This window comes from Protopterus annectens, chromosome 6.part0 (genome assembly GCF_019279795.1).
Source record: "Protopterus annectens isolate FY-2018-M chromosome 6.part0, PAN1.0, whole genome shotgun sequence".
In the NCBI taxonomy this organism is placed as follows: Eukaryota; Metazoa; Chordata; order Ceratodontiformes; family Protopteridae; genus Protopterus; species Protopterus annectens.
This window is the reverse complement of record NC_056737.1, coordinates 1188595923-1188609893: the sequence shown is the minus strand read 5'-3', so window position 1 is coordinate 1188609893 and position 13971 is coordinate 1188595923. Positions and strand designations below refer to the sequence as shown.

Genomic DNA, 13971 nt, shown 5'->3' with positions numbered 1-13971 from the left:
TCAGGAGTAATTCCTCACCTTGTACTGCACTATAGTGCCAGTAATGATTGGAACACACAGTAGTACATCCTCACCTTCTACTGTACTAGTGTCAGTAATGGATGGCACACTCAGGAGTACATCCTCACCTTGTACTGCACTATAGTGTCAGTAATGGATGGCACACTCAGGAGTACATCCTCACCTTGTACTGCACTATAGTGTCAGTAATGGATGGCACAGTCAGGTGTACATCCTCACCTTGTACTGCACTATAGTGTCAGTAATGGATGGCACACTCAGGAGTACATCCTCACCTTGTACTGCACTATAGTGTCAGTAATGGATGGCACACTCAGGAGTACATCCTCACCTTGTACTGCACTATAGTGTCAGTAATGGATGGCACACTCAGGAGTACATCCTCACCTTGTACTGCACTATAGTGTCAGTGATGGATGGCACACTCAGGAGTACATCCTCACCTTGTACTGCACTATAGTGTCAGTAATGGATGGCACACTCAGGAGTACATCCTCACCTTGTACTGCACTATAGTGTCAGTAATGGATGGCACACTCAGGAGTACATCCTCACCTTGTACTGCACTATAGTGTCAGTAATGTATGGCACACTCAGGAGTACATGCTTACCTTGTATTGTGCTATAGTGTCAATAATGGATGGCACACTCAGGAGTACATCCTCTCATTGTACTGCACTAGTATCAGTAATGGAAGGCACACTCAGGAGTACATCCTCACCTTGTACTGCACTAGTGTCAGTAATGAATAGCACACTCAGGAGTACATCCTCAACTTGTACTGCACTATATTGTAAGTAGTGGATGGCACACTTGGGAGTACATCCTCACCTTGTACTGCACTATAGTGTCAGTAATGGAAGGCACACTCAGGAGTACATCCTCACCTTGTACTGCACTGTAGTGTCAGTAATGGATGGCACACTCAGGAGTACATCCTCACCTTGTACTGCACTATGGTGTCAGTAATGGATGGCACAGTTAGGAGTAAATCCTCACCTTGTACTGCACTATAGTTTCAGTAATGGATGGCACACTCAACAGTAAATCCTCTCCTCATACTACACTATAGTGTCAGTAATGGATGGCACAGTGAGGAGTAAATCCTCACCTTGTACTGCACTATAGTGTCAGTAATGGCTGGCACACTCAAGAGTACATCCTCACCTTGTACCGCACTATAGCGTCAGTAATGGATGTCACACTCAGGAGTACATCCTCACCTTGTATTGCACTATAGTGTTAGTAATGGATGACACAGTTAGGAGTAAATCCTCACCTTGTACTGCACTATAGTATCAGTAATGGATGGCACACTCAGGAGTAAATTCTCAACTTGAACCTCACTATAGTGTTAGTAATGGATGGCACACTCAAGAGGACATCCTGAACTTGTACTGCACTATAGTGTCAGTAATGCATGGCACTCAGGAGTACATCCTCTCCTTGTACTGCACTATAGTGTCACTAATGGATGTCACACTCAGGAGTATATCCTCAACTTGTACTGCACTGCAGTTTCAGTAATGGATGGTGTCAGTAATGGATGGCACACTCAGGAGTACATCCTCATCTCATACTGCACTATGGTATCAGTAATGGGTGGCACACTCAAAAGTACATCCTCACCTTGTACTGCACTATAGTGTCAGTAATTGATGGAACACGCAGGAGTACATCCTCACTTTGTACTGCACTATAGTGTCAGTAATGGATGGCACACTCAGGAGTACATCCTTACCTTATACTGCACTATGGAATCAGCAGACCTCTCAACCAATCGGGGGCAAATTTCAACAGAATCAGGGGCAAGTGAAGAAAAAATCAGGGACAATCAGGGACACTTTTAAAATATTAGTGCTATTAACTTGAAACATTGAAAGAATCAGAGCATATGAATTAATACACATTTTCTGAAGTAAAAGAAGTCTATAACTCTTAATTATTTTCATTATTCATTAAGTGTAATTCACCACCTTTCCTCCAAAAGTCACTAGTTTTAGGAAGGATTAAGAGGGACAGAGCTAAGATTTGAGTCAAAATCAGAGACGTCCTTGAAAATCAGGGACAGTTGAGAGGTATGTGTATCAGTAATGGATGGCACACTCAGGAGTACATCCTCACCTTGTAATGCACTATAATGTCAGTAATGGATGGCATGTTCAGGAGTACACCCTCACCTTGTACTGCACTATAATGTCAGTAGTGGATGGCACACTCAGGAGTACATCTTCACCTTGTACTGCACTATACTGTCAGTAATGGATGGCACACTCAGGAGTATCTCCTCACCTTATACTGCACTATAGTGTCAGTGATGGATGGCGCACGCACGAGTACATCCTCAACTTGTACTGCACTAGTGTCAGTAATGGATGACACACTCATGAGTACATAATCACCTTGCACTGCACTATACTGTCAGTAATGGATGGCACACTACCTTATACTGCACTATAGTGTCAGTGATGGATGGCACACGCAGGAGTACATCCTCACCTTGTACTGCACTAGTGTCAGTAATGGATGACACACTCATGAGTACATAATCACCTTGCACTGCACTATAGTGTCAGTAATGGATGGCACACTCTAGACTAAATCCTCAGCTTGTACTGCACTATAGTGTCAGTAATGGATGGCACACTCAGGAGTACATAATCACTTTGAACTGCACTACCTTGTCAGTAATGGATGGCACATTCAGGAGTACATCCTCAGCTTGTACTGCACTGTAGTGTCTGTAATGGATGGCACACTCAGGAGTAAATCATCTCCTCGTACTGCACTATAATGTCAGTAATGGGTGACACACTCAGGAGTTCGTCCTCACCTTGTACTGCACTATAGTGTCAGTAATAGATGGCACACTCAGAAGAACATCCTTACCTTGTACCACATTATAGTGTCTGTAATGGATGGCAACCTCAGGAGTAAATCATCTCCTCGCACTGCACCATAGTGTCAGTAAAGGATGGCACACTCAGGAGTTCATCCTCACCTTGTACTGCACTATATTATCAGTAATGGATGGCACACTCAGGATACAACTTCACCTTGTACTGCAATATAGTGTCAGTAATGGATGGCACACTCGGGTGTATATCTTCACCTTGTACTGCACTATAGTGTCAGTAATGGATGGCACACTCAGGAGTACATCCTCAACGTGTACCACACAATAGCGTCAGTAATGGATGGCACACTCAAGAGTACATCTTCACCTTGTACAGCACTATAATGTCAGTAATGGATGGCACATTCAGGAGTACATCCTCACCTTATACCACACTATAGTGTCTGTAATGGATGGCACTCTCAGCAGTAAATCCTCAGCTCATACTGCACTATAGTGTCAGTAATGGATAGCACAATCAGGAGTGCATCATCATCTTGTGCTGCACTATAGCATCAGTAATGGATGGCACACTCAGGAGTACATTCTCATCTTGTACTGCACTATACCGCCAGTAATGGATGGCACACTCTAGAGTACATCCTAACCTTGTACTGCACTACAGTGTCAGTAATGGATGGCACACTCAGGAGTGCATCCTCAACTTGTACTGCACTATAGTGGCAGTAATGGATGGCACACTCAGGAGTATAGCCTCACCTTGTACTGCACTATAGCGTCAGTAATGGATGGCGCACTCAGGAGTGCATCCTCACCTTGTACTACACCATAGTGTCAGTAATGGATGGCACACTCAGGAGTACATCCTCACCTTGTACCAAACTATAATGTCCGTAATGGATGGCACACTTAGGAGTACATCCTCAGCTTGTACTGCACTAAAGTGTCAGTAATGGCTGGAACACTCAGGAGTACATCCTCATCTTATACTGCATTATAGTGTCAGTAATGGATGGCACAGTGAGGGGTACATCCTCACCTTTTACTGCACTAGTGTCAGTAATGGATGGCACACTCAGGAGTACAACCTCACCTTGTACTGCACTACAGTGTCAGTAATGAATGGCACACACAGGAGTACTTCCTCACCTTGTAATGCACTATAGTGTCAGTAATGGATGCCACACTCAGGAGTGCATCATCATCATCTTGTACTGCACTATAGTGTCAGTAATGGATGGCACACTCAGGAGTACATCCTCACCTTGTCCTGCACTATAGAGTCAGTAATGGATGGCACACTCAGAAGTACATCCTCACCTTGTACTGCACAATAGTGTTAGTAATGGATGGCACACTCAGGAGTACATCCTCACCTCATTCTGCACTACAGTGTCAGTAATGGATGGCACACTCCGGAGTACGTACTCACCTTGTACTACACTATAGTATCAGTAATGGATGGCAGACTCAGGAGTACATCCTCACCTTGTACTGCACTATAGTGTCATTAATGGATGGCACAGATAGGAGTAAATCCTCACCTTGTATGGCACTATAGTGTCAGTAATAGATGGCACACTCAAGAGTACATCCTCACCTTGTACTGCACTACAGATTTAGTGATGGATGGCACACTCAGGAGTACATCCTCACCTTGTACTGCACTATAGTGTCAGTAATGAATGGCACACTCAGGAGTACATCCTCACTGTGTACCACACTCTAGTGTCAGTAATGTGTGGCACACACAGGAGTACATCCTCACCTTGTACTGCACTATAGTGTCAGTAATGGATGGCACACTCAGGAGTACATGCTTACCTTGTATTGTGCTATTGTGTCAGCAATGGATGGCACACTCAGGAGTACATCCTCTCAATGTACTGCACTACTATCAGTAATGGAAGGCACACTCAGGAGTTGATCTACAACTTGTACTGCACTATATTGTCAGTAGTGGATGGCACACACGGGAGTACATCCTCACCTTGTACTGCACTATAGTGTCAGTAATGGATGGCACACTCAGAAATACATCCTCACCTTGTACTGCACTATAGTGCCAGTAATGGATGGAACACCCTGGAGTACATCCTCACCTTGTAGTGCACTAGTGTCAGTAATGGATGGAACAGTCAAGAATACATCCTCACCTTGTACTGCAATATAGTGTCAGTAATGGATGGCACACTCAGGTGTACATCCTCACCCTGGACTGCACTATATTGTCAGTAAGGGATGGCACACTCAGGAGTACATCCTTACTTTGTATTGCACTATAGCATCAGTAATGTGTGACACACTTAGGAGTAAATCCTCACTTTTTACTGCACTATAGTGTCAGTGATGGATGGCACACTCAGGAGTACATCCTCACCTTGTACTGCACAATAGTATCATAAATGGATGGCACACTCAGGAGTACATCCTCACCTCATTCTGCACTACAGTCTCAGTAATGGATGGTACACTCAGGAGTACATCCTCACTGTGTACTGCACTGTAGTGTCAGTAATGAATGACACACTCAGGAGTACTTCCTCACCTTGTACTGCACTATAGTGTCAGTAATGGATGGCACACTCAGGAGTACATCCTCACCTTGTACTGCACTATAGTGTCAGTAATGGATGGCACACTCAGGAGTACATCCTCTCATTGTACTGCACTAGTATCAGTAATGGAAGGCACACTCAGGAGTACATCCTCACCTTGTACTGCACTGTAGTGTCAGTAATGGATGGCACACTCAGGAGTACATCCTCACCTTGTACTGCACTATAGTGTCAGTAATGGATGGCACACTGAACAGTAAATCCTCTCCTCATACTGCACTATAGTGTCAGTAATGGATGGCACAGTGAGGAGTAAATCCTCACCTTGTACTGCACTATAGTGTCAGTAATGGCTGGCACACTCAAGAGTACATCCTCACCTTGTACCGCACTATAGCATCAGTGATGGATGTCACACTCAGGAGTACATCCTCACCTTGTATTGCACTATAGTGTTAGTAATGGATGGCACAGTTAGGAGTAAATCCTCACCCTGTACTGCATTATAGTGTCAGTAATGGATGGCACACTCAGGAGTAAATCCTCAACTTGAACCTTACTATAGTGTTAGTAATGGATGGCACACTCAAGAGGACATCCTGAAGTTGTACTGCACTATAGTGTCAGTAATGCATGGCACACTCAGGAGTATATCCTCAACTTGTACTGCATTACAGTTTCAGTAATGGATGGCACACTCAAGAGTACATCCTCAGCTTGTACTGCACTACAGTTCAAGTAATGGATGGCACACTCAGGAGTACATCCTCACCTTGTACTGCACTATAGTGTCAGTAATGGATAGAACATGCAGGAGTACATCCTCACTTTGTACTGCACTATAGTGTCAGTAATGGATGGCACACTCAGGAGTACATCCTCACCTTGCACTGCACTATGGTATCAGTAATGGATGGCACACTCAAAAGTACATCCTCACCTTGTACTGCACTATAGTGTCAGTAATGGATGGAACACGCAGGAGTACATCCTCACTTTGTACTGCACTATAGTGTCAGTAATGGATGGCACACTCAGGAGTATATCCTTATCTTGTACTGCACTATGGTATCTCAGTAATGGATGGTACACTCAGGAGTACATCCTCACCTTGTACTGCACTATAGTGTCAGTAATGGATGGCACACTCAGGAGTACATCTTCACCTTGTACTGCACTATAGTGTCAGTAATGGATGGCACTCTCAGGATTACCTCCTCACCTTATACTGCAATATAGTGTCAGTGATGGATGGCACTCTCAGGAGTACATCCTCACCTTGTACTGCACTATAGTGTCAGTAATGGATGGGACACTCAGGTGTACAACCTCACCCTGTACTACACTATAGTGTCAGTAATGGATTGCACATTAAGGAGTACATCCTCACTGTGTACCGCACTGTAGTGTCCGTAATGGATGATACATTCAGGAGTACATCCTCACCTTGTCCTGTACTATAGTATCAGTAATGGCTGGCACACTCAGGAGTACATCCTCACCTTGTACTGCACTGCAGTGTCAGTAATGGATTGCACATTCAGGAGTACATCCTCACCTTGTACTGCACTATAGTGTCAGTAATGGATGGCACACTCAGGAATACATCCTCACTTGTACTGCACTATACTGTCAGTAATGGATGGCACACTCAAAAGTACATCCTCATCATATACCACACTATAGTGTTTGTAATAGATGGCACACTCAGGAGTAAATCCTCTCCTCATACTGAACTGTTGTGTCAGTAACGGATGGCACACTCAGGAGTACAACCTCAACTTGTACCGTACTATAATGTTAGTAATGGATGTCTCACTCAGGAGTATATTCTCACCTTGTACTGCTCTCTAGTGTCAATAATGGAAATAAACCCCTGCACCTGGTGTTGGAATTAATCCCACAGTGAACTTCAGGAAGGAAATATGCTTATAGTCAGGACATTATGCTGTGTTCTTCCCATCATTATATTTTTAATGCTCGTATTTACATAAGAGTTTCTCTTAATATCTCCTATCTTCTTATGTATTTTCCACTCTAACATCGTCTTCTGGTTCATTGCACTGCCCATTTAATTACTTTTTCATTTCTTCTTACCGTAGTCTGGAGCTCTGCATTTGATTTCACATATTTGCAAAAAGAAAAATCTGTGGTATGCCTCAAATTCTCAGAAAACCCAGTATGCAACCTATACTGTGTCAAAAACAAACTAAGTAGAAACTTTGAAGTGTGGAGGGTGTGAAGTTCACCCCTTGAGATATGTTATGCACCTACTTCACTAATAAAAATCAAACTTTAAAATACATACTACAAAAATAATAAAATAGTAGGTAGTCCACAGTTGAGTTAAAAATGGAATATCCTTTATTGAAACACCCAAACAAATGATCCAAGCTGAGTGTAATTAAAGGCATCATTATTTGTATACAATCAGGTTATTTGGAGCAAGGGAGTGTTTAAAGAGGGTGATTCTGTCCGTCTATATTACCTGATCGAACGTTTAGGTTAGCGAATACCTAAATGTTGATCTGGTAATATCGAAAAATTAAAACAGCGAACGCCGACTTAATATAGGGAATGAATTCCCCCGGCTGCAAAAACAAAACAAAACAAGAATTTAAACCAAAATGAAGTGGGGGAGCTTCTCCCCCCACACCCCACGATGTGGGGGGCTATGTCCCCCACGCCCTAAATACCAGCTCCGAGATTGCTCTATAGCGGGGAAAGGGGCAAAATCCGCATAACAGCCAAGGGAATTCTTTCCCTGTGTTTAATCGGCCATTTGCATTTTTTTGTTTTCGCTATTACCAGATCGACATTTAAGTATTCACTAAATTAAATGTTCGATCAGGTAATAGGAACCCGGTTCTGTTAAGAGCAATAAAAGCATTAAACTCATGCCTTTAACCAAGTCCCCCTCCCCCCTTAACACCATACTGTAAATTGAGACTGTGCTACCTTAGAACTGAAACTTAAAAGCTAAAGACAAATTAAAATATATAAGAACAGCTTATTCAGGCTAACCTACTAATCCAAACTTTATTAATTAAGAAAACAACTCACTAATAAAATGACTAACTAGTTAACTAACAAAAAGATCTTCCACTAGATATCTATCAGAATGAATATTATTAATTTATAAACTGAAATACTTTTAACAGAGATCACTTTCGTACCAAATAAGTACTTCATCAGGTTTGTGTGTAAAAAACAAATCATAATATTAATGAACATGTGATTAAATCTACAAGTGAGCACCTAAGTATGCTGAAAACCATAGCAATAATTACTAAGGTGGAAATACAGTGAAACATACTAAAAATTAGGCATTAAGGCCCTGTAGATCTGTTCAAGTGTGACATCTTACTAAGAAAGCACTGAGTTTAAATGAGTAGAAGTATCAGAAAACAGCACCAATGTCAGTTATCTTCATTGTAAAATATTTACAATGTTTGATATTTGTTTATAACAATATTGGCTTGTATAATATTAGCATGTAATGTCAGCATTAATCAGTCCCATGTCAGACTTTTAATAGTCTTTTAAACAGTGGGGCAGTTTTCTGAGTTCTACTTGCTAGGCTTGTAATAGTCTGCAAACTGATTGCCCAGTATTTACTTATGAGCATGTCTGTACAAGTTATGAAATTCAGCTTGATCTCTGTGCAGGAATGTGAAATATGTAGTGGAGAAGTAATGTATAAATTAAATGGCTAACATTTTTTTTTCTTTACTTAAAAGATTCTCAACAGAATTTCCCCTTTTCTTTAAATTAGAATTATGCTTTTCATATTTCCATAGTCCTAACTCTAGGGAGTGGGGGACAATAAATAATGCAATGCATTCTCTGGAGCTGATTAATACTTTTAATGTGTTTACATTTCAAATGCCAACATAATTTCAGTTTCTAACAGTTATACTGGATTCCCACCTTTTTACAGAATATAATACCATACATTCTACACGCTGCAATATTTACAGCCACAATTTTTATGTAAAAGTATTTAAATTTGATTTTGTTTAATATCATGCCTCTATAGTTAATATTCATGCCCATTATACCTTTTGCACTGTGTGTAATGCCTTTGTTACAGCTACTTGTGATTTTTTGTGAACTGTTGACAACACTATTACTTGTGCTAGTTATAGTGCAGGACATCATAATGTTAATGTTATGCACAGAACTTTTATAAATTTTGATGCTATTTACAAAGTTTGCAAGAATTCTTGTATGACTTAGGGCAGGTCTGAATCTTCAGATTTGCTATGTAGCAGCTGTTGAATATTATTAGTGGTACATTTATACAAAGTTATAGTGTGACCTTGTAATGTGTTATAAGATTATAAATTACTTCCATTATTTTCACATGCTCTAGCTTTAATCCACAGACAGTGGACAACAGATGAACTCTTTGCAGCACAGTTTCTGAATGGTTGTAACCCAGTCCTCATTAAACGATGTACTGAACTTCCACAGGCTTTTAGTACTTTAAAAGATGAGACACTGGGCAGTGGCAATTCACTGAATGAAGAAATCAAGGTAAGAGGAGCAACGTGATGACCCTAATAGCATTTATATTATGTGCAAGTCTTACAGGGCAGTGCTGTTTGCATTATACAGTGTTAAGAATCATGACAATGATTAACTTTCCTTCCCGGGGCTCAGCATGGCATAATGCAGGACACCACTCTGCTAATATATATTGCATGCTACAATGATTTTATTTTGAACTCAGTGTACAGCATTCACATCTGGACATTTTGATAAAGCTCAAAAAAGCCTTTAACTGTCTCAGCCCTTGGCTGCGGATCAGAAAGTACATCAGTATTCAGCCTATTAGCAAGAAGGTGTCTGACGTCTTATTGATTTGACAAAGTCTCTTCCTTCTCTTTATTTGGGAGCTAAAAAAATGTCTTTGTGTCTTTGTTACATTAAAACATGCTCCCCGTGCCAATATTCTTATTTTCTAATGAGTTCACTAGTGATTAATCAAAAAGCAGAGGTAACATTTAAGAATATGTCCTGATTCATGCCACGAGTGATTTGTCTGAAGTACATACTGGAAACACTTCTACCTAAAGCTATTCACTTCATTGCACTAATTTCATAGGATCACAGGATCATGGGAAGTTACTAGGCTATTGGCCTTGAGGCCCTTACAAGCCTAGCCAAGAATTTAGCTCATGTTCCAACAAGTCTGCACCCTATGCCACTGTCTACCAGGGACACAGGTGGAATCCGAGGGGTGCATTTTCTGTTCCTCATTCAGTTATCCAGGTTGCACTTAAAAAGGGTTAATGAGGTACTCTGCCTTACATGGAGAGGGAGTCTATTCCACAAAAGGGGGAGTCTCTGGGATACAAATCTGTCCCGCCAACGAATCCTATTGATGTCAGAGACCAGGTTGAGGTCATGCATGTGGGTTATTTCAGTGGAGCCTGACTTGCGGATATGCAGCAGTCCAGTCAGGGTGGAGTCTGAGATTGCTTTGTATGCCAGACAGAGGTCACCTCTGAGGAGTCTGTAGGAGACTGAGTAGAGGGACAGGGATTTTAGCCTGGCTTTTAGCCTATCTGTGTAGGGTAGATGTTTGAGGCCATGGATTATCCAGGTGAGGAACCTCTGTACTCTCTCCAGCTGCTACATGTGCTTTGTGAGGTACATGCTGAAAGTGGTATTGTACTCAATAATGAGTCTTATAAGGGAAGAATACAAGGATATTATGACCACCTTGTCCTTGGATGAGATACCCTTATTACTGAGGTATGCCATGTAGAAAGCTTTCCATACAATGAAAGCAATATGCTGGTCAAAAGTCAGTTTGCTATCAACCTGTGAGCCCAAGTCCCTCAAGACTGATTGCATGCTTAGGACCTTATTATCAATGTGATCATTTGTGGGGATGTCACTCTCCCCAAAAGGGATGATGATGCATTTTTTGGCATTCAGTTTGAAGCCATGTTTCTGGAACCAGTCATTTGTTTGGTTGAGACCCTCTTGGAAGATGTCCACATCACTAGGGGAATTGATGACAGCACCCAGCTTGCAGTCATCTGCAAACTTGGTCAGCCATAGCCCACTAGATTTGGTTTGCACCTCAGAGAAGTATATCTCAAACAGCAGAGGCCCCAAGACTGATCCCTGGGGTACACCACTTGTTACGGGTCTACTACTTGAGGTGGCTTCCCCTGTTTTGACTAGATGGGTTCTATCAGTGAGCCAGTTTGCTACCCATCTGGTAATATAGGGACTGATGCCTAGTTGAGAGAGTTTATCTATTATACCCGAGTGGAGAATAGTATTATTTATTTATTTATTTCAGTTTGTTAACCAGGAAAGTCCATTGGGCCAAGGTAGCCTGTTTTCAATGGAGGCCCGAGGAGAAAAGCTCCAAACAGAAAGACAATATACAATATACAATGTATTAGTACAGCATATGAGAACAACAGTTTAACATTCGATATACAGCAAGGCAAAATTTTACATATCTTGAAATATATGAGCTGAGTCCTTTGACCAGGTCAAGGTAGGCGGTGTGCACCATCTTCCCCCCGTCTATGGCCTTGGTGACTGTCTCAAAGAAATTGACGAAATTTAACAAGCATGACCTCCCCCTGACAAAAATCAAACTGTGTGGGATCAAGTGTCTGGAAGTTGCCAATGTCCTTGTTAGTAAAGTATATGATAATCTGCTCCATGGCCTTGCAGATAAGGCTAGTTAGTCTGATGGGTCTATAATTTCCTGGATCAGTGCACACTCCACCTTTGTGCAAAGGGATGACAGTAGCTGTTCTCCACTCAGCTAGGATGAAGCCGGTACTCAGGCTTTGGTTGAATAGGGTGACTAATGGTGCTGCAAGTTCCTGCCTGAGGTCATGTAGGATGCAGCCTGTGATGTTATGGGGTCCCATGGAGGCTGTATGTTTTTGACTTTGAGGGGGCAGTGGTGACTTGCTCCCTAGAGATAAGGGAGGGCAGGTAATGGGGGCATCCTGTTTTACTGATGGGGACAGAGGGATGAAGTTTTCACTGAACCTGTATGCCAGCAGGTTGGCTATATCTACTGTGTTTGTGTACGTGGTGTCCTTGACCACCAGTTCTGAGCAGATCTGGGTGCTTCCCTTGAGATTGCAGACATATGTGAAGAAGGCCTTATGATTGTCTTTAGTAGATGTGGCCAGTTTGGACTTGAACTTTGCTTTGGAGGATTTCACTAGTGCTCTTGTTTGCTTGTTCAGGCTAAGGAGACATTCCTTCCAATTGGGCACCTGCTCCTTCTTGGTCCTGGACAGCATTTTTTTTCCTTTTATTATAGAGTTTATTTATTGCAGATGTACACCAGACAGGTTTACTCTTCCTTGAGGAGGATGACTTCATCCTGTCTGGTATTCCTGATTCCATGCAGCTATATAAATGCTCATATAGTACTTTGGTGTATTATAATTTTACTCTTCGCAGGCTATACCTAGTTTATAGCCTATATTTTACAGTTGTGTTTTGTATATAATTTCCCTGAATTACTTCTATAAAGGAAGAATATGCTCCACTTAGATTATCAACTTACTGAAGTCATAAGCAAGTACTTTGTTATACTCTGACTTTGTTAGGCTCAATGAATGACTTATTTATAAACAGTTACTCGTTAAGGTGATAGTCATCTCCTTTCTTCACAAACATTTTCTCACATTTCTGTTACTTAAATATTTCAGATTGGTAAGAATTCCCAATAGTTTAGTACTGAAGCACACATTCTTAAATACTGTGATAGCAACACTACGCCATCCAGCAGTGTGATCCAGACACATTCTTTTGTTGACACACATGAGATACAGTGTTTAATATGGTCATTATTGTGGGTTCCACTTCCCCATACACCCCTAATAGGGTCTATATTAGAACATCGAAGTTTTACAACTTCGAATGTTCTAATATCAACCCCTATTTAGCGAACGCTGGAAATGTTTAACATGCAGAACAGAAAATTTTTTCCCATGGAAAAAAATTGTTCCAACACACGTACACACAACACAAGCACACCAAACAAACAGCAATCCACACACATACACTTAAAATCCTACATCTAACCCTACACTAAACTGTACATAAACTACTATCTATCCACTTACCTTAACACTAGCCCTAACCCTAAAGTCCGTCACTATCGCACACTCACCTCAACCCGGGCCCTAACCCTAACTCACCTACCTCGCCCTAACCCTCACGGCCACACAGTCGCACAATTACCTGACCCACGCCCTAACCCTAACTCACCTAACCTGTGCCCTAACCCTCGCGTCCACACAATCGCACAATTACCTGATCCCAAAGTTTCCACCACAGTGTTGGAAATAGCGAAGCCACAGTAACGGCCAACCGAATTCCTTCCCTAGGAAGAAATTCGGTGTTTTGCAGCTTCGCTATTTCCAGCATTTGCTGAATAGGGGTTGATATTAGAACATTTGAAGTTGTAAAACTTTGATGTTCTAATATAGTCCCCCCCTAATATACATCAGAAAGATTGCTGTTGATGTATGC

General features: G+C 41.7%; 1 protein-coding gene across 1 annotated transcript in view; it reads left to right on the top strand.

Moving 5' to 3' along the window:
* Positions 1-13971, top strand: part of LOC122803963 (polyunsaturated fatty acid lipoxygenase ALOX15B-like) — a 782621-nt gene that overhangs the window by 101439 nt on the left and 667211 nt on the right. The window contains exon 3 of the mRNA XM_044073640.1: positions 9812-9975. Within this exon, the coding sequence (XP_043929575.1) occupies positions 9812-9975 (164 nt within the window). The remainder of the gene's footprint in view (positions 1-9811; positions 9976-13971) is intronic.